The sequence below is a fragment of the Chelonia mydas genome, chromosome 7 (genome assembly GCF_015237465.2).
Source record: "Chelonia mydas isolate rCheMyd1 chromosome 7, rCheMyd1.pri.v2, whole genome shotgun sequence".
NCBI lineage: Eukaryota > Metazoa > Chordata > Testudines > Cheloniidae > Chelonia > Chelonia mydas.
The window spans coordinates 117,783,436-117,808,040 of NC_057853.1; the positions used below are offsets into that span (position 1 = coordinate 117,783,436).

At 48.3% G+C, this 24,605-nt stretch overlaps 1 protein-coding gene across 2 annotated transcripts in view; it reads left to right on the top strand.

Moving 5' to 3' along the window:
- COL17A1 (collagen type XVII alpha 1 chain) overlaps window positions 1-24,605 on the top strand; it is a 64,245-nt gene that overhangs the window by 32,831 nt on the left and 6,809 nt on the right. For both annotated transcript variants that reach the window (XM_037904785.2, XM_043551764.1), the window contains 32 exons: window positions 1,852-1,878; window positions 2,578-2,640; window positions 2,837-2,941; window positions 4,111-4,173; window positions 4,890-4,925; window positions 5,065-5,118; window positions 5,488-5,523; window positions 6,250-6,285; window positions 6,762-6,824; window positions 7,198-7,233; window positions 7,945-8,016; window positions 8,315-8,341; window positions 10,086-10,121; window positions 10,660-10,695; window positions 10,942-11,022; window positions 12,477-12,512; window positions 13,263-13,343; window positions 14,687-14,740; window positions 14,885-14,926; window positions 15,868-15,930; window positions 16,129-16,179; window positions 16,993-17,019; window positions 17,115-17,156; window positions 17,350-17,424; window positions 17,830-17,880; window positions 19,107-19,229; window positions 19,791-19,928; window positions 20,745-20,831; window positions 21,795-21,923; window positions 22,871-22,960; window positions 23,824-23,961; window positions 24,273-24,425. In XM_037904785.2, the coding sequence (XP_037760713.1) occupies window positions 1,852-1,878; window positions 2,578-2,640; window positions 2,837-2,941; window positions 4,111-4,173; window positions 4,890-4,925; window positions 5,065-5,118; window positions 5,488-5,523; window positions 6,250-6,285; window positions 6,762-6,824; window positions 7,198-7,233; window positions 7,945-8,016; window positions 8,315-8,341; window positions 10,086-10,121; window positions 10,660-10,695; window positions 10,942-11,022; window positions 12,477-12,512; window positions 13,263-13,343; window positions 14,687-14,740; window positions 14,885-14,926; window positions 15,868-15,930; window positions 16,129-16,179; window positions 16,993-17,019; window positions 17,115-17,156; window positions 17,350-17,424; window positions 17,830-17,880; window positions 19,107-19,229; window positions 19,791-19,928; window positions 20,745-20,831; window positions 21,795-21,923; window positions 22,871-22,960; window positions 23,824-23,961; window positions 24,273-24,425 (2,151 nt within the window). The remainder of the gene's footprint in view (window positions 1-1,851; window positions 1,879-2,577; window positions 2,641-2,836; window positions 2,942-4,110; window positions 4,174-4,889; window positions 4,926-5,064; window positions 5,119-5,487; window positions 5,524-6,249; window positions 6,286-6,761; window positions 6,825-7,197; window positions 7,234-7,944; window positions 8,017-8,314; window positions 8,342-10,085; window positions 10,122-10,659; window positions 10,696-10,941; window positions 11,023-12,476; window positions 12,513-13,262; window positions 13,344-14,686; window positions 14,741-14,884; window positions 14,927-15,867; window positions 15,931-16,128; window positions 16,180-16,992; window positions 17,020-17,114; window positions 17,157-17,349; window positions 17,425-17,829; window positions 17,881-19,106; window positions 19,230-19,790; window positions 19,929-20,744; window positions 20,832-21,794; window positions 21,924-22,870; window positions 22,961-23,823; window positions 23,962-24,272; window positions 24,426-24,605) is intronic.

The window sequence follows — 24,605 nt, forward strand, 5'->3', positions numbered from 1 at the left end:
GAAGTGGTGACTGCTTCTCACCTTCTAAATGGTTCCCTGGGTCCAGTATTATAATGACAGGGGTTGGCTGTTCTCATGGGTGGTGGGTGAAACTTCCCCTGGGAGAGGCGAACTCCTTGTCCTGCCTCTTCCACCCACAGCCCCGCCCACACTCCACCCCTGCTCTGCCCCAGCCTTGCCCCCACCCACTGCTGACTCGCCACTCACCTCTTCACCCCCTCCCGAGATCCCCCCTCCGCTCACCTCCTTCCCCGCTCACCTGCCGCTCACTCACCTGCTGCTAACCTCCCCCCCCCCCCGCTAGACCCTGACCCCCCACCACGAGACTCCCCCCCACCTGCTGTGCAGCTGGCTCACCTCACCCCTTAACCCTTCTGCTGCCCCCTCTCCCTCGTGAGACCCTCTCCCTTTTTCACCGTAAAGCACTAATAACATTCCTCACGGGAACTGAACAAGCAACAGGTGTAGCTCAATTACCAGATAGATTCTCCTCTGCGTGGCAGGGCGCTCGGTGTATGCTGTACAGAGACGAAACGCCAGGCTACCTGCGCCAAGCTGAAGCCTAATCTCTCCTTTTAAACAAGTGCTTGTCACTGACAGCCTGCATTAGGGCAATAGTGTGATCACCTTACGCAGAATTCCCTGCCGGACTCGTTTACTTAAACTGGGTTTGAGTAAAACGACTAGATCAAGAAATAAACTCTCTGGCTATGTCAGCTCCTCCTTGAGCCAGGTTAGCAGTTACTTCTTCTGGGTACAGAGAATGACTGAGGGGTTGTCGTTTGGAAACTCTTTTTAACCCCAGTAACACATTTTCCTGCAATAGAAAAGCCAGCTGAACATGGCCAAAGGCTTCCCGGGGGCCTTGGCAAATGCCTGTCAAATGGCTTCATTACCACTTCAATGGCCCTTTAACAGTTTCAGTGATCTCTGCTACTAGGTCTCTGGAAGCCTTTTTCACTGTGTAAAGTAAGGGTATGCCTACACTGCCCATGTTACAGCGCTGTGATGTGGGCAGTGTAGACACACTTTATCGCAGGGGGAGAGCACTCCTGGCGATAAAAAATAACCACCCCGAATGAGGGGTGGTAGCCGTGCTCCCGGCGATAAAGCACTGTCTATCCTGGCGCTTTTCAGCGCTAAAGCTTTTGTCGCTCCACTTTTAGCGCTGAAAGAGGCAGTGTAGACACAGCCCTACTCAGGGATGCCCTCCACTCGCCTCCTCGCTCCCCTCGTCTGCCACTGACTCCCAGCTCGCATTCTCACGCACACACTCAGCCCGTGCCCCTCGGGGGTGGGGGCGTGAGGAGAGGCCCAGCCGGCAGCTGCGGGGACCTCGGAGGGGAGAAGGGGATGGGGTGGAGGAGAGAAGGGGAGGAAGATTCACCCCAGGCAGCAGCAGCAAACCGTGGGAACCTTGGGGAAGGGTTAGAGCAGGGAGGAGAAGAGGCGGGGGGAGGGGGTACCACGGCCCAGGTGTCAGGCAGCAGGGACGGCTGTGCTGGGGGTGGCAACGCCTCCCCTTGCCTATTATACCCGCCGCCCATGGCTGTTCACTCGTCAGCACCATCCCCTGGCAAAGACCCGAGTCTAGAGAGCATTGTAGAGGGGATCACAGGTATTTGTATCCAGAAATACACTCACCCGTTTGAAAAGCAAGACGGAAATCATACAGTATCTGGTTTAATCAAGATGTGCTTTAGAGGAATGTTGGGGTCTTTGATTTGTCAAAGGCCAGGCACCTACCCCTCTGGTTTTTGGCAGAAGGGTGATAACTAGCAAAAGGAGGAAGGTGGGAACATAAGGCAAGATCCGTTTTCCCATGAATGGTCTGTTTCTTTGTTCTAACAGGAGATCAAGGACTTCCTGGTGCACCAGGTAGGCTGAGTTCCACAAGTCGCCAGCCTCCGTGGCACGTCAGCTGAACACCACACACAGTGACATCGCAGTCAGCCAGGATTAATTTTGCACATCAAACCACTCCAGGCTGGCTGTCCATGGAGTCTGAGTTTAACTCTTGTGCCATGGCAAATGTCTTATACTGCTTGAAGTTATTATTCCCGTAGTGCTGAAATACAGGCAGAACCACTGCCTTACCGCTCAAAGGCCTTATTTGCCGCAAGGCCTCATCCTGTCCTGGCTTGTGTGTGAGCACACGTTTCCCTGCACGATTTTGGTGCACTGAGATCTGTGAGCATGCTTGAAAGATTCTGGCCAATAATTGCAAACTGGGTTTTGCCTGTGACAATTCTATCAGATGCCTGCATGAGTGATCATGCCTTGACAATGTGTGTGCAAAAGACAAAGTCATGTATCCTTCAGTATCTGCCGTGTTGGACAGGAATGTTCTCAGAGCCAGAGAATATTTATAGTCGCACCCTAGCGTACCTACCATATGCTGCTAAAGAGACCCCTGCATATATACAGTGCTTAGCAAACAATATATTTTTTCAGCCCGGCCACCGTAACCCTGCAGTCCTGGGTTTCCGAATCCCTTATTTTCGTATTTCCTAGACACCCACCCTTGGACCATAGTCAGGGAAACTGCAGATTTACCACATTGTGTTTTGCTTACAGGCATGCCTGGTTTGATTGGGCACCCAGGACCAGAGGGACCGAAAGGACAGAAAGGCAGCGTGGGTAAGCAGCACTGACCCATCTTACTCTGAGCTTAGCACAGCTCAGTTACAGTGGGAGACTCGCACAGTATGTTCATACCCTCAACCTGCATGTGTGAAAACAAGACCCCGTCCTGCTGCAGCGGGGGAGGAGGAGACACTGAATTTCACTGCATGGAATGTATAAAGCTATATTACAAGCCATTTGCTTACCGTAGGTGATCATGGCATGGAGGGACCCATGGGCCAAAGAGGGCGAGAAGGGCCACCAGGGCCTCGTGGGGAACCTGGACCACCTGGATTTGGGGAGAAAGGAGACAGAGGTAGGAGACTGTCCTGTTCTGTCCCCAGTGCATAAAGAGATGGGCCATGGAGGCTGAGTCTCGGTTCTGGTTTTGCAAAAGCCTCAGTGGTCAGGATTTAGTTTTGATAGTTCAGATCCAGGTTTCCTGTTATCTGCCTCTCCACTTGGAATAGGGCTGAAAGGTTTCGGGATTGTGCCACCTCGACAATGGCCAAACCAGGTGGCTTTTGTTTTGCCAAAGCTCATCAGTCAGGGTTGGGTTTTGCAGAACCGGAAGTGGTTTGGCTCTCAGCTAATTTTTATCTTGTCCACACTGCCAACCTTGAGGCAAGAGTCACACCAAAGGCTCTGGCCCAAAGCTGCTACAGAGTTGAATAAATAGACTAAACCAGAAAACTGCTGACTGTGTGCAAAAAGGCAAACAGGTTGGTGCTGATTGTGTGTCCTACCAAAAAGAATTTTTTCATTTCTGTAGCTGCCGCAATTAATTACAAAGATCGGTCTGTTGCATTGGATTGACATGTCTTTTAGCACAGAAATGACTGATAGATTTTTTTTTCACTAAAATATTTACTGACAACAGAAGACAATGACGCCAGGTGGTGTAGTGAGATAAGTCCTGGGACATTAGAAGGATTCAAACTCTGGTGTGTCATAATGCCCAATGAGATGGGCTCATTTCTGGATAATGTGTTCTCAGTTGTCTTAATTACTGATTAATCATGACACTGAGTGACGGGGAATCAGAGCCGTATACCACAATCAGATCCTTACTAAATGGGCTGGTAACCCTCAGTCATTCAAGGTGACTCCTAGAAGAAAATAGACTAGAGGTGGCTGGTGGTTTGTTTTGTAGCTGGGTAAACATACAATACCTCTCTGCAAAGCAGCATTTGCATGGGTGCACGTAGATCTGGGAGTAGGATGGTGAAAGAGATGGCTGGACTTATAAAACAGGGAGCCCAGTTTAGGTTCATGGAGACAATTCGTTGATAGCAAGTGGATCCCACAGGAGCAAGCTGCAGGCTTGTTTTGTCTTGCTGCCCAGGAGGACAAGAGAAGCTCAGTGTGGTGCAGGTGATCCCCACGCTGTGGATTCGTCCCTTTGAATCTTAGAGTTCCTTCTGGGGGTGGAGGATGGCAGCTGGCAGGCTGGTTAATGACGTGCTCTGATGCTTTACTCTCTAGGCGCTGTTGGTGATCACGGACCTGCAGGACCTCCTGGGCCACCAGGGTCTGTTGGCCTCAAAGGTAAATACAGTGGTGAACAGAAAATGGAAGCAGGATTGCATGGGCAATAGCCCTCATTAGGAGCTGTGGGAGGATGCGTTGAAAGTTGTGGGTCCCACTGTTTTTATTTGTGCCTCACTGCAGTGGGGAGGTGAATGAGCTGGCTTGCCACCAAACGAGCTACATTTCAGAACGAGACATTCTAATGGGAAGAGGCATATTTTAGACTTTAAAAAATGGCTTGTTTTATGGAAGTCTAAGTAACGCTGTAGATGATTGACTGGTGGCAACAACCCACCTGAGCTTACAGATGGCTTTTGCCTGCCTTTGAACCTTTAGAAATAATGGGACGAATCCTTATCTGTCTGTCACATAGGGGCCACTCCACAGACTTCAATGGGAGCTGACCCATGTAACTGAGAGGAAAAATTTTGCCTATAAAGCGCAACTCCCCACTGAAACAAGGTGGAACTCTATTCCTCCTTCCTTGGGCAAGGAGGAGAGGCTATGGCTTGGCCCACCAGGGAAAGCTACTTCCTATAGGTCACAACAATTCCAGTTCAAGACTAAGTTTCTCTGATGTATAGGATGCAAATTATGTGAGATCATCTACTGGCTGGAGGACCCTGTTTAGTTAGGGGCACTCTGGAATCTGGTCACTTGTTGGCAAACCGAAGGAGATGGGTTCTCCTTCCCATTGCAATGTAGCTGAAATATTGTATACTTCTTATTTACAGGCATGACGGGTTCTCCTGGCCCACACGGTCCGCCTGGTGAGTGCCACATTCTCCTGTTATACAGGAAACAAAGACAGAGTGACAGCTCTCTGCATGCTTGACTTCCTTAGAAAATGTGTTCAGCGGTGGAGTAGGCTGGACATGATTAAAACCCCAATTTCATTTTTTCTTGCAGGTTCTCCTGGTCTTCAAGGATTTAGAGGAGAAGCAGGTCTCCCAGGGGCCAAAGGTAAGACTTAGAGCCCACTTTCTGCTACACTGACGAGTTATGGTGGCTGTAACAGATGTTGCGCTTTTCCATTACTGCCCAGAAGAGAACACCCAGCTGTGAATCAGAGTTATATCTGAGAAAGGTTCTGGCCCTGGGGCCCGAGGATAATAGGAGAAAGATAGGAGGAAAAAGAATAAACTTAGTGATGGTGATAGGTACCCTGGAAATACCATAGATAGGTAGGAGCATGACAGATTAGATTAGATTAAATGAAGCATCAAAAGAAGAGATGGGTCATGTCCTGTCTCTAGAGAGGAATGATGGAGGGAGACCTTTTTCTCCCCCTACAACATTTATACTTTAAGCCATTGCTTTTATATCTTTTAGGTGAGAAAGGAGCTTTGGGAGCACCTGGACCCAAAGGTATGCTAATCAATTAAATTACTTTTGTCAGTACTTTCTTCCTGTTAGATTACTCAGGATATTTTGTCCTGGTTCCCCCAGTGTCAGGTTGGGATCAATCACATACCTCATTGGCTTTGGTTACTTGATGCTTTTGTCATCAGGTTTTCTTTTTCTTCGACTGTAAAATTTTTCAGTGAAACAGTTCTCATCCCTACAATTCATGAAGGATGCTGATAAATTGGACATGGTCCAGAGAAGAGCCACGAGATTGATTAAAGCATTAGAAAACATGCCTCATAGTGACAGACTCAAAGAGCTCAATCTCTTTATCTTAACAAAGAGAAAGTTAAGGGTGTGACTTGGTCACATTCTATAAGTATCTACTTAGGAGAAAAATATTTAACAGTAGGATCTTCAGTCTAGCAGAGAAAGATATCATGAGATTCAATGACTGGAAGTTGAAGATAGGCAAATTCAGACTGGAAATAAGGCATAAATGTTGAAACTAATTCACTATTGGAACAATTTACCAAGGGTCCTGGTGGAGTCTCCATCACTGACAATTTTTAAATCAAGACTGGATGTTTTTTCTAAAAAATCTGCTCTAGGAATTATTTTGGGGAAGTTCTATGGCCTGTATTATACAGGAGGTCAGACTAGATGATTACAATGGTCCCTTCTGGTCTTGGAATCTATGACTCTATGAATTACATGAAGTTATATTTCCCCTTGTGTTTGCTTTAGGTGACCATGGAGAGAAAGGACCTCGTGGTCTGACAGGTCAGTATATAAACATTTGTTGTCTGGGGTCCTGGAATTAATACTGGCTATAAAATATGAAGTGGATTATTTTTAAAAAGTGCATGCAGGAATAAAGTCTGCCCATCCAAGCTTGCTCTGCTTATTTTTCAAAGATGTAAAAATATTGTTATTGTTGACATTTTTGTTCATTAGAACATGAGGTTTGCCATATCTGATCATATTCTTGATTCATATAATCAGGTATCCCTGGGGAGGGATCCATACCTATTACTTCAGCGAGAGTCCCCCTCACCTGGAATGCACTCAGTTAATTTGTGCATTTTGGGAAACTTCCTCCCAATGCCCAGAGGTGATCACGTGGCACCATGAATCATGAGGCCCCAATGGCCTGTCAATACTATCTTTAGCTTGCAAAGCTGCAAATGTTGTGGATGATCATGAACTCTACCCTCACCAACATTATTTGTATTCACTTTAATTTGATTTGATCGCAGGTGAGCCAGGCTCAAGAGGATTGCCTGGTCCTCCAGGGGAACCGGGAGCCAAAGGATCCATTGGTAAATAACAAAGACCTGATGCAGCATTTCTAGAGAACACACACAGATGTTGTTTCCGCCAGCGGCTAGTCCATGTCTGTGAGGACTGGAACGGAGATAACTGTGCAGTGGGATTGTACTGTATATATCGCCAGGTCTTTCCCACAAATTGCTTTCATTAGATTATATTTGCATAAACGAAGTCCTTACCTTTAAGATTTAGGTGAAAGTTTCTGAACCATCAATGATCCCAGTCAAGGTCTTATTCAGACTTAATATAATAGAAAGCCATAGTCTTGTGTTCAGCTATACACCATACAGGGAATATCCCCCCATACTGGGTATACTGTGGGACCATTCCGGCAATCCCTAATGAGCTGTTATCTTTGGGTAGGTCCAGCTGGCCCCGATGGACGCCAAGGCCCACGAGGTAGGTGGCTATTTTTTCCTTTTTCTCCACCATTGCCCCTCATCAGAGACAAATGATCACCTACATCGTGACTTGCCTGCAGCTTGAGGTGGTGACTGATGTAGTAACAGAGTCAATGGAGTCGTGACTTGGAGCCCTGGTCTCTCAACATAGTAGTACAGTAGTGTGCCATCAAACATCTAACCCTGAACCGAGAGATGTTTACGGGAGGTTAACTATCCTTGTGCCCCATCATCCTGGCCTCACCTGCGATGGGTAGTCTGTGTCCAAGACACTAGAGTGAAGTTAAGAATGAACTATCCTATGCATTCTGTAGCATGAGCACCAGATAAATGTGTGTGTATTTTCCTTATGGTCACACGGTCACCTCCCCATTTCAAGCAAAAGCCCGAGTGACTAGATATACCTTATGCGATCTCCTGGAGATCATCTGACTCTTGCTGTGTCACAGCAGTGGCCTTATATCTTATATTGGACAGAACAACATTGTGGCACTTCAAACTTGGTTGCCCACCTCCTAACTTTGGATGTTCAAACTGGCCATTTAGGCATGAAAGTTCCCGCTTAATGTGCCAGCATGCCTGCTGACTTGTGGGAGGTGCCTACAATCGAAACGTTGGCTCTTTTCACATCAACAGTCTCTAGACTGTAAATGGTTATTGCGCTACACGAATCTGAGTATGTATATGTTGTCTTGGTAACCGTCCCTAGGGGAACAAGGTCTCATGGGAATGCAAGGATTGCGAGGACCACCTGGACCCGCTGGCGATGCCGGACAGCCAGGTAAAAGCAGAAAGGAAAAAATGACTATTGTTAGACAAGGCCATTGAGTTACACATCCCATCTGGAGGGATTGCCTGCCTGCCAACTCTATGGTTCTATGCCAGATAGTCATGCTGGGACGTTGTGATGAAATGCGAGGATATGTGGATGTTGGGCCCTTTGCAATATGCAGATTACACACACATATATGGATGCTGATTTGCACAGCTGAAGATCTGCCCATAATTATAAACAAAATTATTGTTTTTCCCCAAAGAAATTTTTCCAAATCTCAGAATTTTTGCCTTTATTTTTCCAGGTCTCACAGGACCGCAGGGACCCCCAGGTAAGTCATTTTGCCATATTCTGCCTTATCACCAACACGTTGTAGCACCTTGACTTTCCTATTAGCCTTACATTTGTAAGCCTATTATCCTTACATGAAACACAGGTGTAGGGACCACTAAAATAGCCAAGATATGAGATTGACAGCATATATTCACGCATGACCAAGTCTCATTTATGGAGTTAGGGGAGCTCAGCTGTCCACATTTTTTAAGGTTAACACAGATATTTTATTAAATGCTAGGAAAACCCAGTTTGAAATGTGCTGTAGTAATGAGGAATGGGCCTTCATGAGAGACGGTTTTTCTTTAGTACAGTTTAAATCCACATTACTTCCTCACTAGCCTGGTAGCTGTCTCAGCCTTACAGCGTTCCACACATGGAACCCTAGGCAAGACAAGGACACATCAGAAGGCTGTCCTCTCCCAAATGCTAGGATCCACTTCCAGCCCAGTTTTGTAGTGACCAAGCCTTGTTATCATTTGGTGACTGCCCAATGGTCTTTGTGAAATCTGTTGATTGTTTCAGTCTAATTCCATGTCACCATATCACCAAAGCTACCACCACAAATGTCTCTAGCTAGCCCCATTGTTTGCATTTCCAGCCAAAGGGTGAATTACACCTCTACCCCGGTATAACGCAGTCCTCAGGAGTCAAAAAATCTTACCGCGTTCTAGGTGAAACCACGTTATATCGAACTTGCTTTGATCCACTGGAGCACGCAGCCCTGCCCCCTCGGAGTGCTGCTTTACCACATTATATCCAAATTCGTGTTCTATCAGGTCGCATTATATCGGGGTAGAGGTGTATCATGGTATGGGTTACTGTCTGAACCTTAGAGATTGCACCTCCAGAACAGGGTTAAGTTACATTGGTGGGGTGCCATGGGGAAGAACTTTGCATTTCCTTTCCCCATAATGTAGATGTCCTGTAAATAAACAAAGGATTTCAACCTCCAGGGCTGTCAGCCTAGAAATTTTCACCAGGACTAAGCTCACTTACTTTCCTTTTTGTAAAACACTGGAAAAATGAGTTAATGCTAGTCAGCTGGTGAGGAGATGATAAGAGCTAGAAAAGGCCATGCAATCTCAAGGGCGCAGTGTATCCCACTGAGTAAAGCAGAACACTGAGCTAGGGAAAACTTTGGGGAGTGCTATGGGAAGGTCACTTGGAGGAGCACCTGGGCTGAGATGTCCTGAATAAATAAACAACACCCATCTGATAGAAAATAGCTTTCTGCTGGATGCTAGTTCAGGAACTCCTTGGAATCTTCACCCTCATCAGGTCAAAATAGGGATTCTAATATGGTGACTCACAGGATTCTGAATCAAAGTGGGTGTTGAGATCGTTACTGTGGATGGGATTTTCACAACTATTTAGCAGCACCGTGTCCCACTACACTTCTGAAAATCCCACCCTGAGTTACTAGGAAGGCGTTCCAGGTCCTTGTGCATAATTGAACCACCCCGTTAGCCATCACTAGAAATCTGGGGTTTTCCAGCAGCGATGCCATACTCTTCAGTGCACCATCTTGCAGTGGTATCTGGGGCCCTCTGATAAAGCAAAGGAGGTGCAATCAACAGCAGGAAATCTTTTTAAAACCACCTGCTATAAATGTAGGAGAATAAATGGTTGGATCAAGTGACTGGATGGGGGGTTTTCTCACTAACCCACAATTACAATTCTGGGAATTATCTGGAAAAAAAAATTTACATTCATAATTTTGAATTGTTTCTTCATACTAGGACTCCCAGGCAACCCCGGTCGACCAGGGGCTAAAGGTAAGTTGGGATTCAAACCAGATATTCATTTATTCTCTAGGTACTTTGCATTAGTGAGGATTTTCTTGTCTCCTAACCAGTGCCTGGATCAACAGTGGCACCTAGTGGTTTCAAAAAAGAAAAATGGAGTTAACAAAAGTCTCCTGAAGCACGTAGAAAACAGGTTGTTCTCCAAAGAAGTCATCAGCATAGCTCCCTCTCTGAAATGCACATATTGGACCCAACTCTGCCCCCAGATACATGATCACAAGCCCCAGTGACTTCAGTGGAAGCCGCACACTTGTATGTAGGATAGAACTGGGCCTGTTATGCATTCTGACAAATGCAGCATTTGGACATTTGATTAAAGAATCTTTTGGAGTTAGCTGAGTTCTCTCTTCTCTGTCTCTTTCTTCCCCCATTATCTCCCATCCTTATAATTTCTCTAACAAAAGATTGAGGGGAATGAGAACAGAAGCCAAAATGCTATCAGAAACTTATTCAGAATGTTTGTTGATCTGTTAACTGATCGCTCTTCTTCTGTCCCTCTCTCTCCTAGGTGAATCTGGTGCTCCCGGCCAAGTTATAACTGCTGGTATGTATGAGAGTGGGATTTTGAACAGCCCCAGTTTTTGATGATTTTCTCTAATTTCTATTATCCCTTCTATTTTCATGGTTACCTTGTGCCTACAAAGGATCAGGGTCTCTTTGTGTTTGCATCATTTAAGTCGGTTGTGGCAATGTAGCCAGCAGAACTGGTCAGAGCGTTCGTTACAAATGATATTTGTTGCAGATTTACTTCTCCTCTCTGTTTGCCAACTGCCTTGTTTTTGTGTTGCAGAGGGTTCATCAACTATTGCTCTCCCTGGCCCTCCAGGGCCACCAGGAGCAGTAGGACCACCAGGACCACCCGGTGTCCCAGGTAAGGAAACCCTGCTCCATCCAGGTGCAGCCTGCATCACTGTTTGTTGTGTATTTACTGAGCACTGTGCTTGGGGTTGTCTGAAACACAGAGAAGGACAGGGTCCCTGCCCTGGCAGGAATTTAACAATCTAAGGGTAAAATGCTTTTTCATCTTATAGGTGGGAGAGGGGGCACAAAGCAGAATTGGAAAATGCTGCTTCTGAGCAGCAGGCGGGGGCCCGGTGAACATGCTTCTTGGGCCGACAGGAGTATGGTCAGCCAGCCTGGGGACATGGCTAGGGTCCCCCTGCTCTGCCAGGGCTGAGTGGGGTCCACACTCTTCCTTTCTGGAGCAGCGTTAAGGAGCATTCTGGAGTCCGTGGTTTCCTATCCCTGCCAAGCTGTCCTGTCCTACAGGCCACATAGGTCAGGGACTCTCTATTCATTAGCTTCCCCCTCTTGCCTGCCCTCTGTGATCTCCACCGTAGTAAGGCCAGGGTTTGGGCCTCACTTAAACAGGCAGCACCGTGAGCATGTGTATTTGAAGGAGGGATTTTTAAAAAGGAAGACAGGTCGTTTGGAGCACGGGGAAGGGTGTGAAGATGGGGGTGGGAGACAGATACAAGAGGGGCAAGTAGGAGGGAGGCTTCAGAAGAGTAGGAGGAAGTGAGGTTGTGGCCTGGAACCTCCCATTACATTTTGATGTAATGCACACAGTCTAGCAATGGGTCAAACCTGGAATCTCAAATCCAAGTCCCTTCGCATTTCAAGAAAGGGAGGGGGGAAATACCCTGGATCTGACACCCCTCCCCGCCCACACACATACCCCATAGTTTTGTTTTCAGATCCAGACGCAGAAGGGGCTTATCTTCCAGTCCTGAATTGGGTGGGGTTGTCATCAGTACAACAGAAATCTCGCAAGAACTGCTGACGAGATTTTAGCACTGCCCGCTCCAGACCCTAACACTAAGAGCCCCAGGCTCCATGGTAACCCCCCAGCCTAAACCTCTTCTGAACAGTCCTTATTCAGTCATCGCCCTCCAGTATAATGGAGTCATAGAGCAAACCTCAAAGGTGCCAATTCTTCTCGCACCTGTCTGCCTCTTACAGTGGTGTAACTCCTTTGGCTTCAGTGGTGTTATTCCTAAGCTTCATCAAGGGAAGGGACAAGGCAGACTAGACCCATTGTCTTTGTATTATACCCCGTACCTGCCTGGTTATTTCACCAGTCTAAATGGACTATGTGCTTTATTTGCCAAGTATTGAACTAAAAATCACCTCTCCAGAACCTCCAGTATCCACTGGCATGCTGATTAATTCATGCCCATATCCTGATTTAATTTACTTGCGTGGACAAATGTATGATTTGATGTTCTCAGCTCTTTTCAAAGGCCTATTGATTGTCCCCTGATACCGTTAAATACAGCCATGGAAATCTAATGCAGTCGTTTTTTGTTTGTCCTTTGAAACCAGGTCCTGTTGGGCCAGCTGGTCTCCCCGGACTGCAAGGTACCGTACACAGTCTGCCTAGCACACTGTCTGCCTCTGAACGAACTGCATTCGTTTCTTTTCTTTTTCACAAACTCTTTCAGTCCCGCTCCTTATTTCTCAGCTTCTTGCAAAGTCTCTTTCTCTTTTGTCTGCAGAGCTTTTCATTTTGGCTCATTCGTCTGCGTTCATAGTTTTAATTAATCTTTTAAGAAATTCCCAATTTTCATGTCTCTCTCCCCCCACCCTCCCATAGAGGAGTGTGTGGGGAGTGCCCAAATATCTTCTATATGAAAGCTACAGCCACAGATACAGCTATTATTATTCTATCCAGGCGTTAGCTCTAGCAGAGCACATTTCAATGAAAGCTGCCTTTCTGTTATATGGGCCCAGATCTTCAAAGGTATTTAGGTGCCTAACTCCCATTGGAACTGATTTCAGTGGGAGTTAAGTGCCTAAATATCTTTGAGGATCTGGATTATGGTCCTGATCTAGGGATCCTGCTATGTAAAAAGGTGGGAGCTAGAGATGGACCCTGAACTGAGCTTGATAATAATGGCAGATTTATGCAGGAATTTCCAGATTTGGATGACTGTCCATCAAGGATTGAATTTGTGTCAACCAGTTTATTTTAACAGAAAGCAAAATCTGAAGCCGTGTCAGAGGAGATCAGAAGCTAGTACATTAGCCTGCAGCCTTGCAGATCCCCCAAAAGGTAGAGTTCGTCCTCTATGGGCTAAATAACCCACACTCTCTCTGTTCCCGATGAAGGTCCACGTGGCGAGAGAGGGCTCACCGGTGAAACCGTTGTGGAAACCATCAAATCAGAAGTTGCAACTTCATTATCTCAAAGTAAGAAGAGATGCTGCTTCTGTTCTTTATTGGAAGCATGAAGAGTTAGTGGGTGAGACCAGCCCAGCTAAGGGAGAGGGTCCTTCAACTTGAGATGTCTCTAGCTCAATATGTTGTAGACGAAGTGTGCATGTGGTTTAGTTGAGGCTCATCGTATCTATACGACGACAATAATAGTATCTAGCACTTTTTATTGGTAGAGCTCAGAACACGTTACAAAGGAGGGCAGTATCATTATCCCCATTTTACAGATGGGGAAACTGAGGCACAGGGCATTGACATGGTCTGCTCAAAGGAGAGCTAGCAGGCCAGAGCCAGGACTGAAACTAAGGTCTTTTTGAGTCTTACTGCACTACTCTGGCCACTAGGCTACAAGAACATGCAGCTGCCCTGTGCTCACACTAAAACTAATGCTAAGCCTGCTGCAAAGAAGTAACCAGCCTAAAGTGACATGTTATATGGATGTGGAGGAGGACCAAGAGCTAGAGTCTCCCACGTGTTTGAGGACAAAATCATCAGGGAAAGAAATGTTAATTTCAAGGCAGAAGTGACAGAAACAGAATTGAGTTAACAGCAGTATCCCCTGGGGAAAATCAGTTTGTTTTATGTAATACAGTGTGCATGTTGCAACCAGTTACCATTACAATGATTTATTATACCTTGGATTATTCTACTATGCTCTGAAAAGCTTTTGTAAATATTTGTAGGATGTTGATCAAGGATGGATTAAGACTAAAAGTGGTCCCGATCCGCTCCCCATATGCAAACACTGCATTTGGAGTAATTCAGATCTGGAACAGAACTTTGTGACTCCTCCATCGCTCTATAATGGGCCAAACCCAGATCCTGGATCTGAACATCCCCGAACTTGGGATTCACATCTCAGCTTTGAGGCTGGAGTCCATCTCTAATTAAGACTATCCGGAGCCCAGATTCATGAAAAATTGGCCTTCTACCCTGCTCACCAAAAAATTCAGGCCCTCCTTTAAAAATTCTTCCTCCTCCTGAAAAGTCTTGTCATCCTAGCCCAGCATCTTTGGCCTCTGTGGTCTTTCTCACAGGTCCTCACTGTCCAGAGAGATTCCTTGCTGTTTCCCACCCTGGTGGCCTTGGCCATCCCAAACTCACCTGCCCCAGGTCTTGCTGCCTGTTCTCATGGTCCCCAAGGGACTATCAAGGGAAGCCCTAGCCTGTCCTCTCAGAATCATGGGTGTGTCCAGGTCCCCTTTGACCCATGAGGCCTTGTACCAAGGATCTTGCCTTAATCCACCCCTGACTCCAATAGCTTTCATTAGCAACATCGCAACAATATTTCCAGAGCAAAAATATTTCCTTTTTTTCAGTGTCGTCAGATTTACTGGGACGAGCAGGCCCCCCTGGCCCTCCAGGACCCCCAGGTATATATATTATTACATACAGTGCAGTACATAGGAGAGAGCACAGGGGCCATAGGGGTGGAATAAAGCCTGCAGCATGCTTTCAACTTGTTCATTTTGCTATGAAAATATTCTTGAATACATCTGATTCTTTTCTTTTGTCAGGCGCATCCATCCAGGGACCACCTGGACCTCGCGGTCCAGCAGGTAAAACCTGGTTCCTCCACATCCATGGATTGTGGCGGGGGGGAGGGGCGGTTTACAGTCGATTTGTCATGTGCCCCCAGATGAGCAATTCTGAAACACTGTGGAAGAAATCTTGGCCCCATGGAAGTGAATGGGAGTTTTGCAATTGACTTCCACGGGGCCAGGATTTAACCCCGTGTGTTCACACTAGCACACTTCACTAGAAGGGGAGTTTTACGATAATGGGAGAGGAACTGTCTAGCAAAATCCCCCCACACACACACACCCTGGACTTGCTGGTGGGCCTGACCTCTGGGGGAAGGCTGGTGGGGAAACTTTCGCCAGGAAAGTCATGTCTTCACCCTGAAAGGCGAAAGGGTGCCAACTCTTCTTTGCAGTTGTAGCATCTTCCGTCCTCCGCTGCCCAGCGGTCTAGCCGTGGCTCCTTTGCACTCCCCGCCGGGAGCAATACTGGTTGCTAAGGATGCCTCCTTGTTCCCCTTTCAGTGGGCTAGTGGTAATTTCCCTTCCCCTTCTCACCCAGAGCAGAGGAGGCTGAAGAGTTGATAATCCTTGTGCAATGCAGCACTTAAAAACTAGCTGTTAGATGGTGATTGCTGCAGCCCCAGGAGCTGAGCAGTGTGGGCCCCGTTTATTATGGAATGAAAACTCCTCTATAAGTAAAGCTTCACTGGATTAGGAGTGGAAAGGCTATTTGAATGCACTGAGGCACTCTGGGATTTTTCCTGCACCACACTGTAAATGGAGTTTCCCCCTAACTGGATCGTGCTGTGATCCTCCAGTATTACAGCAGGGAGTGACTGACTAATGTGGGATAGAGGTCCAGTGAGAAATAAGCAACTGGCACCAGGTTTGGCAATCCAGCGACTCTGCTGTGTGGACTGCTGCATTCATTGGCCTTTGCCCTCCCTTCTGAGTATTGTTCTATCTCCCTTGCTTAGGAGAAGGATTACCAGGCCCGCCAGGCCCACCAGGAAGACCAGGCTCCTTCGTGCCCACCTCAGGTAGGTACTTTCACTTGATTCCTAACCCCAGTTCTTGTGCCTGATTCTTCTGAAACCTCTCTCTCCCTCTGCGGTTCAAATGAACCCCCGGCGATCCCTGGCTTCAGGAGGATGTAGACGGGGGGACACATCATGGTCCTCCACTCCATGGCTGTGTCTGCTTGTGTACATTAAACAACCCTTTTGTCTTCATTACAGAAACATTCTTCGCAGGCCCACCAGGCCCACCTGGGCCAAAGGGAGACCAAGGTGAGTCCGTTTTCTCAGATCCTACTGCTCTGACTGAGCATGAGCCTTCCCCAACAGCTAGCTTTTCTAGACACCGGTAAAGTGCCTCAGCACTAAACCCTCACACTGATAAGCAATGCAGAAGCTCTCTGGGGCAGGAACTGTCCTTTTGTTCTGTGTGTGTACAGCACCTAGCACAATGGAGCCCTGGGCCATGATGGCGCTCCAAGGAGCTACCACGGTACGAATAATAAATAGGGTTCTCCCTTGACTCCATGGCAACTAACTAGATTCCAGTTCAGGAGCCAGGGCAGTGACAAGCCACGACGTTCCAGTCTAGATTTCGAGTGCCCGTAAGATTCAGGGGTGTTGGGAACCAGAGCTTCGGTTCTGCCATCGAAGAGACAAGATCCATTTGCAAAGCGTGGCTTCTGATGCGGCTTGGGTTGTGATTTGGGGGCGTTCATTGTTCTGGTCCAGGCCCATCTCTGTTCTGCCTTAGCCACAGAGCGATTCCATTCCGTCAGGTCCTGTCACTGACATCGTCAGAGGCGGCGCTCCTCCTCCCCCATGGCGTTGCTGCCCTGCAGGGTCCTCTGGGACTCAGGGGTGCTTAGTAGCGTGCATGGATGCGGGAGTGTTAAACATAAACCCATGCTCAGCAGGAAGCTGGGTGAATGCCCTCCCTTGCCTGGGTTAAAATACCCAGTTCAGCCGTGATAATCAGATGCTGTGATTGTGTTCTGCGTACTCGATCAGGGCCTGGGTGATCTAGAAAATCCAAGCCAGGTGGGTGTGAACAGTCTAACGACGCCTCTGTTCTCCTGTTCACAGGTTCACCGGGCCCACGAGGATTCACAGGTAAATAGGATTCCAGCACACAGCGCTGCTGTCAGGTGGGGGATACTATTACAGCAGGAATGTGTGACTGGCCTCTCTCTGTGTGTTTCATATAGGTGAACCAGGTCAGCCCGGCCTCCCAGGAATCTCTGCTTCAGGTCAGTGTGCGCACACTTCTGCCTTCTCTGCATTAATTGCTCTTGAGCATTTAGCTGGAGCCAGGCAGTGAAATCCTGGCCCTGCTGAAATCGATGGCAGAACTCCCATTGACTTCAGTGTGGCCAGGATCTCCCCCACGGCTTTTCTGCCTGTGCACTTCTAACTCCTTTTCCTGGCATTCTGGTTGGGCAGGTGCTGGAGTTGCCATCCAGGGACCTCCCGGACCTGCAGGGCCTCGAGGACCCACCGGACCCAAAGGAGACAAAGGTTTGTGAAAAGAAAACCCTTCCTCCTCCTCGTGCCCTGAACCTGCAGCCCTTTCACAGCCAGACCTTTCCCTGAGGCAGCCTGCTCCTCCTGGGCTGGTGCAGGGTGAAAGCATGGCCCTGCTGCCCTCTTTGGGTGCCCCGAGGGAGCAGGGACTTTACTGCCCTGAGCACAGGAGCTGCCATTGCTGCTGGCCCTTACTCACCTCACTGCAGGGTTGTGCCCTGTTCCTTCACCCCAGTCTCCAAGATCATGCCGCTGGGTCTGGGATGACCCCATCTCAGACTGAATCAGTGCTGTGGCTGGAAGGGGACATACACATCAGCCATTATAAACTACCCAAGGGCTGAGTTAATCCCTTGCTGCCCAATCCAGGCTACCTGTGTCTCTCTCCCTTGTTTCCAGGTGATGCAGGCGTGCCAGGAGCTCCCGGCATCCCAGGAGGGTCTTCATCAGGTAAGGGGAGCCTATTTGGGGATCAGACTCTATCTGGTCCCGTGTAGCAGGAAGTGCTGACATTAATGGGGGAGAATTTCAAAAGGATTTAGGAGTGCTGGTCCCACTGAAAGTCAATGGCACTTGTGCTCATAAGCTCCTTAGGCAGTCCTGAACATCTTTCCCAAAATGGACAATTCCAGAATCGCACCTTTCCGTTTTCTGCATCGCAGGAACCACCCAGTCCTTTGGGAATGCATTGCCTTGATTGCCTGACTCACTGAGATCCAAGTGTCTTATTCTGATCTCACTCACACCAGTGTCACTCCATTGACTCCTCATTTACACCAGTGTGAGAGGAGACTCAGGCCCAGGTCCTTTATATGCCATGAGCACCTTGTAGCTCCATCATGGAGGGGATGCATTGGCAGAGTCCCACCAGGGATGAATTTGGCCCAATATCTATTGCTAACGTTAAACCACAACACAGATTATTCTCCACCGTTCCTGTCCTCCACCTTCAGACTAAACGACCAGTGGCCTAAATCAACCATAAATCCAATTCAAGGTTCCCATAGAGGGGCGCTGGCAGATTGCAAGAGGAAGCAAATTCCAGAGCTTGGAGCTCATCACAGGAAATGCTTTGCTCCGGATTTCCATGCTGGTGACAGACAGCTGGATCCTACCAGCTGATGGTGATGTTATAGGATGTGGGAGAGTAGGCTCAGAGAAGGGCATTTCGGGAGGGCATGGAACTGAAGCCTGGTCCAGTGGTGAGGGCACGAGCCTAGAACTTGAGAGACCTGGGGTCCAGTTACTGCTCCACCACAGGCTTCTTGCCTGACCTTGGGCAAGTCGCTCTCTGTGCATCAGTTTCCCCCTTGTACAATGGGGATCAGAGGCCTGTCCTGCCCTACAGGGGTGTTTTGAGGAGAAATGCATTAAGGCCTGTGAGGTGTTCAGATGGTGTGATGATGGGGCCAGAGAAATAGCTCAGATTTAATAACAGCCAATACCCAGAATTGCACTTGAAAGAGAACTGGGAACACGTGCAAAGCCTGGAGCTCCAGTGTTATGTGCCTCTGTCATCCTGATTAGGTAATTTATTAAGGGTCCCTCCCAGCCCTGACCATACTAGCATAGCTCTTCCCATACCCAGGTGAAGGGATCAGGGCCTGCTCCGACCCTACCAGTCCTTGGTCTGGTCCCTTGATGCTAAAAGCCATTGGCCTATTTTATTTCTTCAGGCGGGTCTTCAAACTCAAGACACAGGCAGGGTCCACCAGGTCCTCCCGGCCCTCGCGGTCCCCCAGGCCCAGCTGGAGGCTCACTGCAGGAGATTCAGCAGTACATTGCGGAGTACTTGCAGAGTAAGTACAACCAGGGACGTCAGGCTTTGACGGGGACCGGTTACTCAGCTGCTCCTGGCAGTCCCACCACCCAAGATCCATTGGCCATTGTGGAGCTGAAATTATTCAGTGCCCCCATCTCCAGCATGGGCCGGCAGGGAAGGGGGCAGCTAAACAGGACTTAGACCCACCCTCTCCCATCCTTCCTGGATGGCTTCCAGCCTTCCTCCACTCTTGAGCCCTTCATAATTCTCCCAAGTGTGGCAGCCAACTCTGCATGGGCTGCAACCCCACCTGCTGCTCTGCATCCTATACACCGGTGAGCACTAGCCCCTCTGATACGGGTCCCCTCCTGCAAGGACCCTGCCTAAACCCTCCCCGGCAGGCAGGTACTGTTACACTTCCATGGGCCGTGGAGAGGGGAGTGCAGAGAGTGAAAGAGTGTTGTGTGATCATCCTCAGACTCTCCGTAATACCCAAGCAGGGAGGATCCACATGACCAGGCTCCCTTCAGACCCCACTACACAGTCTCTCCTCGTGTCACACCGTTCTCACTCTGCTGTCACCTTTTTTCCTCATTAGGTGACACTATCGGGCGTTACCTGATTGGACCTCAAGGCCCACCAGGACCCCCCGGGCCACCAGGAATCATCACCACCGTTGATGGACAATCCTTGGACTACGCCGAGCTGGCTAAGCGTGTTATGAGCTCCATGACGAGTAAGCCCCATGTTCCCGTCTACCTAAGCGCCGCTGTGCACCAAATCCTGTTCTCGGTTGCATCTGTGCAACCTTCTTTGAAACTCAGCGTAACTGAGATCAGAATGTGACCTGCTGTTGAGCCCAGGGCTGGAGGGGCTCCTGGTGTCTACGGGGCAGTGCTCCAGCATGATTATAAAATGTCCGACTGGGGCTATGCAAAGAATAGCATGCTGCTCTACATGAGCGAAGGGGGCAAAATTGAGCCCTGTGTCTTGTCTCATTTTTACATTAGATGTAGGCAATTCTTACTGCCTTTTAGATACTCAGTTTGAATACTAGACCCTCCTAAACTCCTGGAGAGTCAGAGGGGAGTGTAATCTGCCATTGTCACTATGGGCAGCATGTAGGTGACAGTATTGCCGTCTGCTTGTTGGGATTAGACTGTCTGCCATTGTCTTGTCCTTCAAAGATGAGGGATCTACAAAGAGGCAGAAGCCCCTGTGCTTCTGGCTGTCTATATAGAATCCATTCTAGGTCAAGAGAGCAGAGGCTCCCTGTTTTCCCAAGTGGCAGGCCATTAGTTTCATATCTGTTGTCATGTGGATGATACTTACCTGCTGACCACGCTGTGATCCAGCCCTGACTTCATCACCGTGCGCATGAGTGGAAAGTCTTTCCCACTGAGCCACTAAATTCCTTTCAAGTTGCACCCCTTGATCCAGTGTTAGTCCGTTTCTTTGTCACTGCCTGGCACACCAAACAATTTCCTATCAAGCTGCCTCTCTGTATGTCGGTCTTCATTCTACATGACCTTAAACATTTCCATTCTCACAGGCTCCGGTTACAGTTTTGAGATGTCAAGCTCTTCATCATCCTCATCAAGATTCTTGACTTACGAAGACATCCTGGCTATGCTGCAGAGTGAGTGCCCCGAGCAGTGAGGGCTGCAGATTCCACTGCTGCTCGGGACTGGCTGGGTAATGCTTAGGAACGTAGGAATTGCCAGACTGGGTCAGACCAGTGGCCTGTCACTGTCACCAGCACCAGCTGCATCAGAGAAAGAAACCCTGCAGCAGGCTGCGATGGTGAAACCTGTCCCCAGGGAAATTTTCTTCCTCGACCTTGTCTTCCTAACCCAAAATTAAGGGTTTATATCCCTTGCTTTGGGATGATTTAACTCTGGATAGTCTTGGCTCCTGTTTGAGAGTAAAGAGCTATCATCTCTATTATTAGAGCTGTCATCATGTAATCTCATCATGCCTCAGATCAGAGGGCAATCCCATGGCAGAGATGTTGAGTAGGTTTAAATCATGGTGACAGCTAGGGATTGCACAGAGCTCTACTCCTGGCTGAGCAACAGACCCCCTGAGGGAAAATCACTTGACCTCTCTCTGCTTGAGTCAATCCAGCTGGAAAATCCAATTGAAAAGCAGGAGCAGGCACTGCGTCTGAGCTGAGCTTTCCCTGCTAGAAACTGACAACAAAGGAAATACAATCAGAACTTCAACTAATTATGAATTGTAAGAAGGATCTTGGTATGGGCGGATTCTGAAGAAATAGCTCAGCCTGCTAAATACAAGCAGAGCAGATCCCTGCAGCAGCTCAAAGAGAACAGAGCTAGTATGTCTTTCTCCTGGGGATCCCCACCTCGAAGGAGGTCCAGACTCTGTGAGCTACCCAGCTCCCAATACAATACCCAGGCACATGTGCATGGGGAGCTGGGATGTGTGGGAGCACCCTGCCGGCAGGTTTGAGAGTCCATCTTTCAGTGCAAGCCCCTGGCTAGGAAGCCCTGCTGTCAGACTGTGAATGCTTGCAGCCGATGCCTTCCCATTCTTTGGGGACAACCAGCAGCACAAGACGTATTTTCCTTGTTCGTTTCAGGAGAAGAAGTTCGTCAGTATCTAATTGGACCTCAGGGGCCCCCAGGCCCGCCTGGACCTGGAGGAGATGGCTTGTCTCTGTCACTGAGCTATGATGAGTTGACCAGCCGGGTTATAAGCTACATAACAAGTAATGATCCTTTTTAGTGTGTGGTTCTCACTGTTCTCTCCAAGGGCCCGTTCAAAAAGCCGTAGAAGTCAATGGCAAGGCACCCATTGACTTCAGTGGCCTTTGTATCAGGCCTTAAGTGGAGGCATGTATTGCTGGTGACGGCCAGCACAGAGGTCTCCTTAGAGAAGAAGGATGGTCCAGTGGTTAGGTTAGGGCTCCAGACACCTGGTTCAGTTCCCTGTTCTGCACCTCTTACAATCTGGCCCTGACTGATTGGATCCTATTAACCAGACGGTTCCAGGGGGAAAAGCTACTTTTTGTCATTCTAGTTGGCAAGTGTTTGTTTAGTTGAAACCCCACCTGAGAGGACTTTAATGCCCTCTAGGAGCAGTTCAACCTGTGTGACCAAGTTTTACTGGCAGAAACATTTTGGCAAAGCAAATTTCAAAGCTGCAAGCTACCAGTATTTGCAGAAACCAAATTTTAAATCCACCCATTTGCGCTGAAAGCATGGCATGCTTATCCAATCAGGGAACAGGGAAGCAATACCATGTGATTCATTGGCTCAATCAGAGCTAACCCAAACAGGTTGAATATGCACGATCAGTCCATAGACTAAGAGATGCAGAGAGATACTTGAGGGGTAAATCTGAGGCTATTCCAGGAGCATAAAAGAGGCTAGATTCACAATGAGTGAAATTCCCATCTGGTGACAAGGGGCAGCACTAGACCTATGCATCAGCTGAGCCCTGATTTGAATGGATCGTAAGTGGTACATAGGCCTTAGCCTTTGGTTGGCCTTCTGCATGGAAGTGAATTTCACCCTGCAGGAATTATTGGCTGTAAATTGTTCACCCAGCTCTGTTTGTCCCACTGCGATAGTGACCATGTTTCAGTGGCACATGTGATGTGTAGCCTGCCAATGTTGCTGTAATCCTCACATCTAAATGATTTTAATTTCCTAGATAATGGACTCAGTCTTGGGCTCCCGGGGCCCCCAGGTCCTCCAGGATTACCCGGCACATCTTACAGTGACCTAATAGCTTTACTCCAAGGTAAGCCCTAGCTGTCAGATCCTGCTATCCACATGTCAGGTAGTTAGTCAGTGATATTCTTTTACAGGCTGATATATGTTGATAGATTTCCACAACCAACAGCTGAGGGATAAGCACACTTTTCTGGGGGAGGATGTTATAACTAAACTCCTCCCATCCAACCATCATCTATAGGAGAGTCAGTTGTAAGCCCAGGGTTTCTAGTACCACCTGTCATTATGGTTAACCCTCTGTAACCTCTGATGAGCAGTTCTGCTCTGCTTACAGACATGCTGTTGCACTGAATGAATGTCACAGTTCCATCAAACTCAAGGAATCCCTTATTTACTGTGTATGGCTTGTACACAGTCAAACCCAGGAGTGTCTCCTTCGGGATCTTGCTGCATCTGATGCTGTGGAGAACGGCAGGTGAGGGGGTTCTCAACAGAACCCCACCTCTGTCTGAAAGCTCGGGAAGTGTCTGTTCCATGTGAGGACTGGAAACACAGGCAAAGATTGACCCCAACCCTAATAAAACTATGGAGTGACGAGTGTGACACAAAGTTGCTTCTAATGCCATTGTACAAAGCAAATACAAATCTGGTCCCTTGTTCTGCACTGGGAGGAACTGACCACAGCACAGGCCTCTGCACCCATTCGTCGTCCGTGCAGTCCTCCAGAAGCGTGCATCTGCGCTGGCAGCTCCCGATGCAGGCCATTCACAGCACATTCTCTTGGATTCCCCACACACTCCTACCGCAAATAAACATGCGGGAGTGAAGCCCTTTCATCAGCAGAGAGGTTTCTGCCAGGGGAGCGACGGTTTGGTTGCAATGGGGTGGGAGCCTTGCAATGACTCTCTTTCTCTTCCATTGTACTTTCAGGCTCTGAATTTAGTGGCATTGTTGGGCCCCCAGGGCCACAGGGACCCCCCGGAGTTCCAGGAGCCCCAGGAATCCCTGGAATGCCAGGCAGCTCTCTCTCCACATTCAGCCTAGAGGATGTCACCTCTTACCTGCAAAGTAAGGAGTTTGCTCTTCTCAGCAGCTGCTGGGAAGGGTTTGGGCCTGCTGAGGAAATGGCATTCAGAGACAGCAGGGAGATTTAGGCTGCGAGTTAGCTGCCCAGGAGATTTGGATGCGTAATTCCCATTAAATGGGACTGAGTCCCCAGGCAGCTTGCAAATCTCATCAATGTCTGCATTTCAGGGCACAAAGAGAGGTGGAATTTCGGGTTGGAATCTTGAAACAATCAAGATTCCAAAACAAGTGTAATTGCCAGGTCACCTTCCATTCACAAAAATATTATTTCTCCCCATCCCTACTCTCCCAAGGTGTGGGATATGCTTCCGTCTCTGGACCACCAGGACCCCCAGGACCTCCAGGACCACCAGGGCCACCAGGTCTATCAGGAACTGGCCACTTCTCCTACACTGACAACGTGCTGAGCGACACATTTAGGAGCGAGCTGATCCAATATCTAACCAGTAAGGAGACTCTGTATCTGACGGCAATCTCACCACCCACCCACTCTGCTTGCTGTTGGCTCTGGTCAATGTTATAGTTGGCAAGTCTGATCTATGATGTAGTAGGATTCGCTCTGGGTGAAATTCACTGCAAGGACTAGGTATCATTTAAGGCCCCCAAAGGCTGAAGCGGGACTTAAA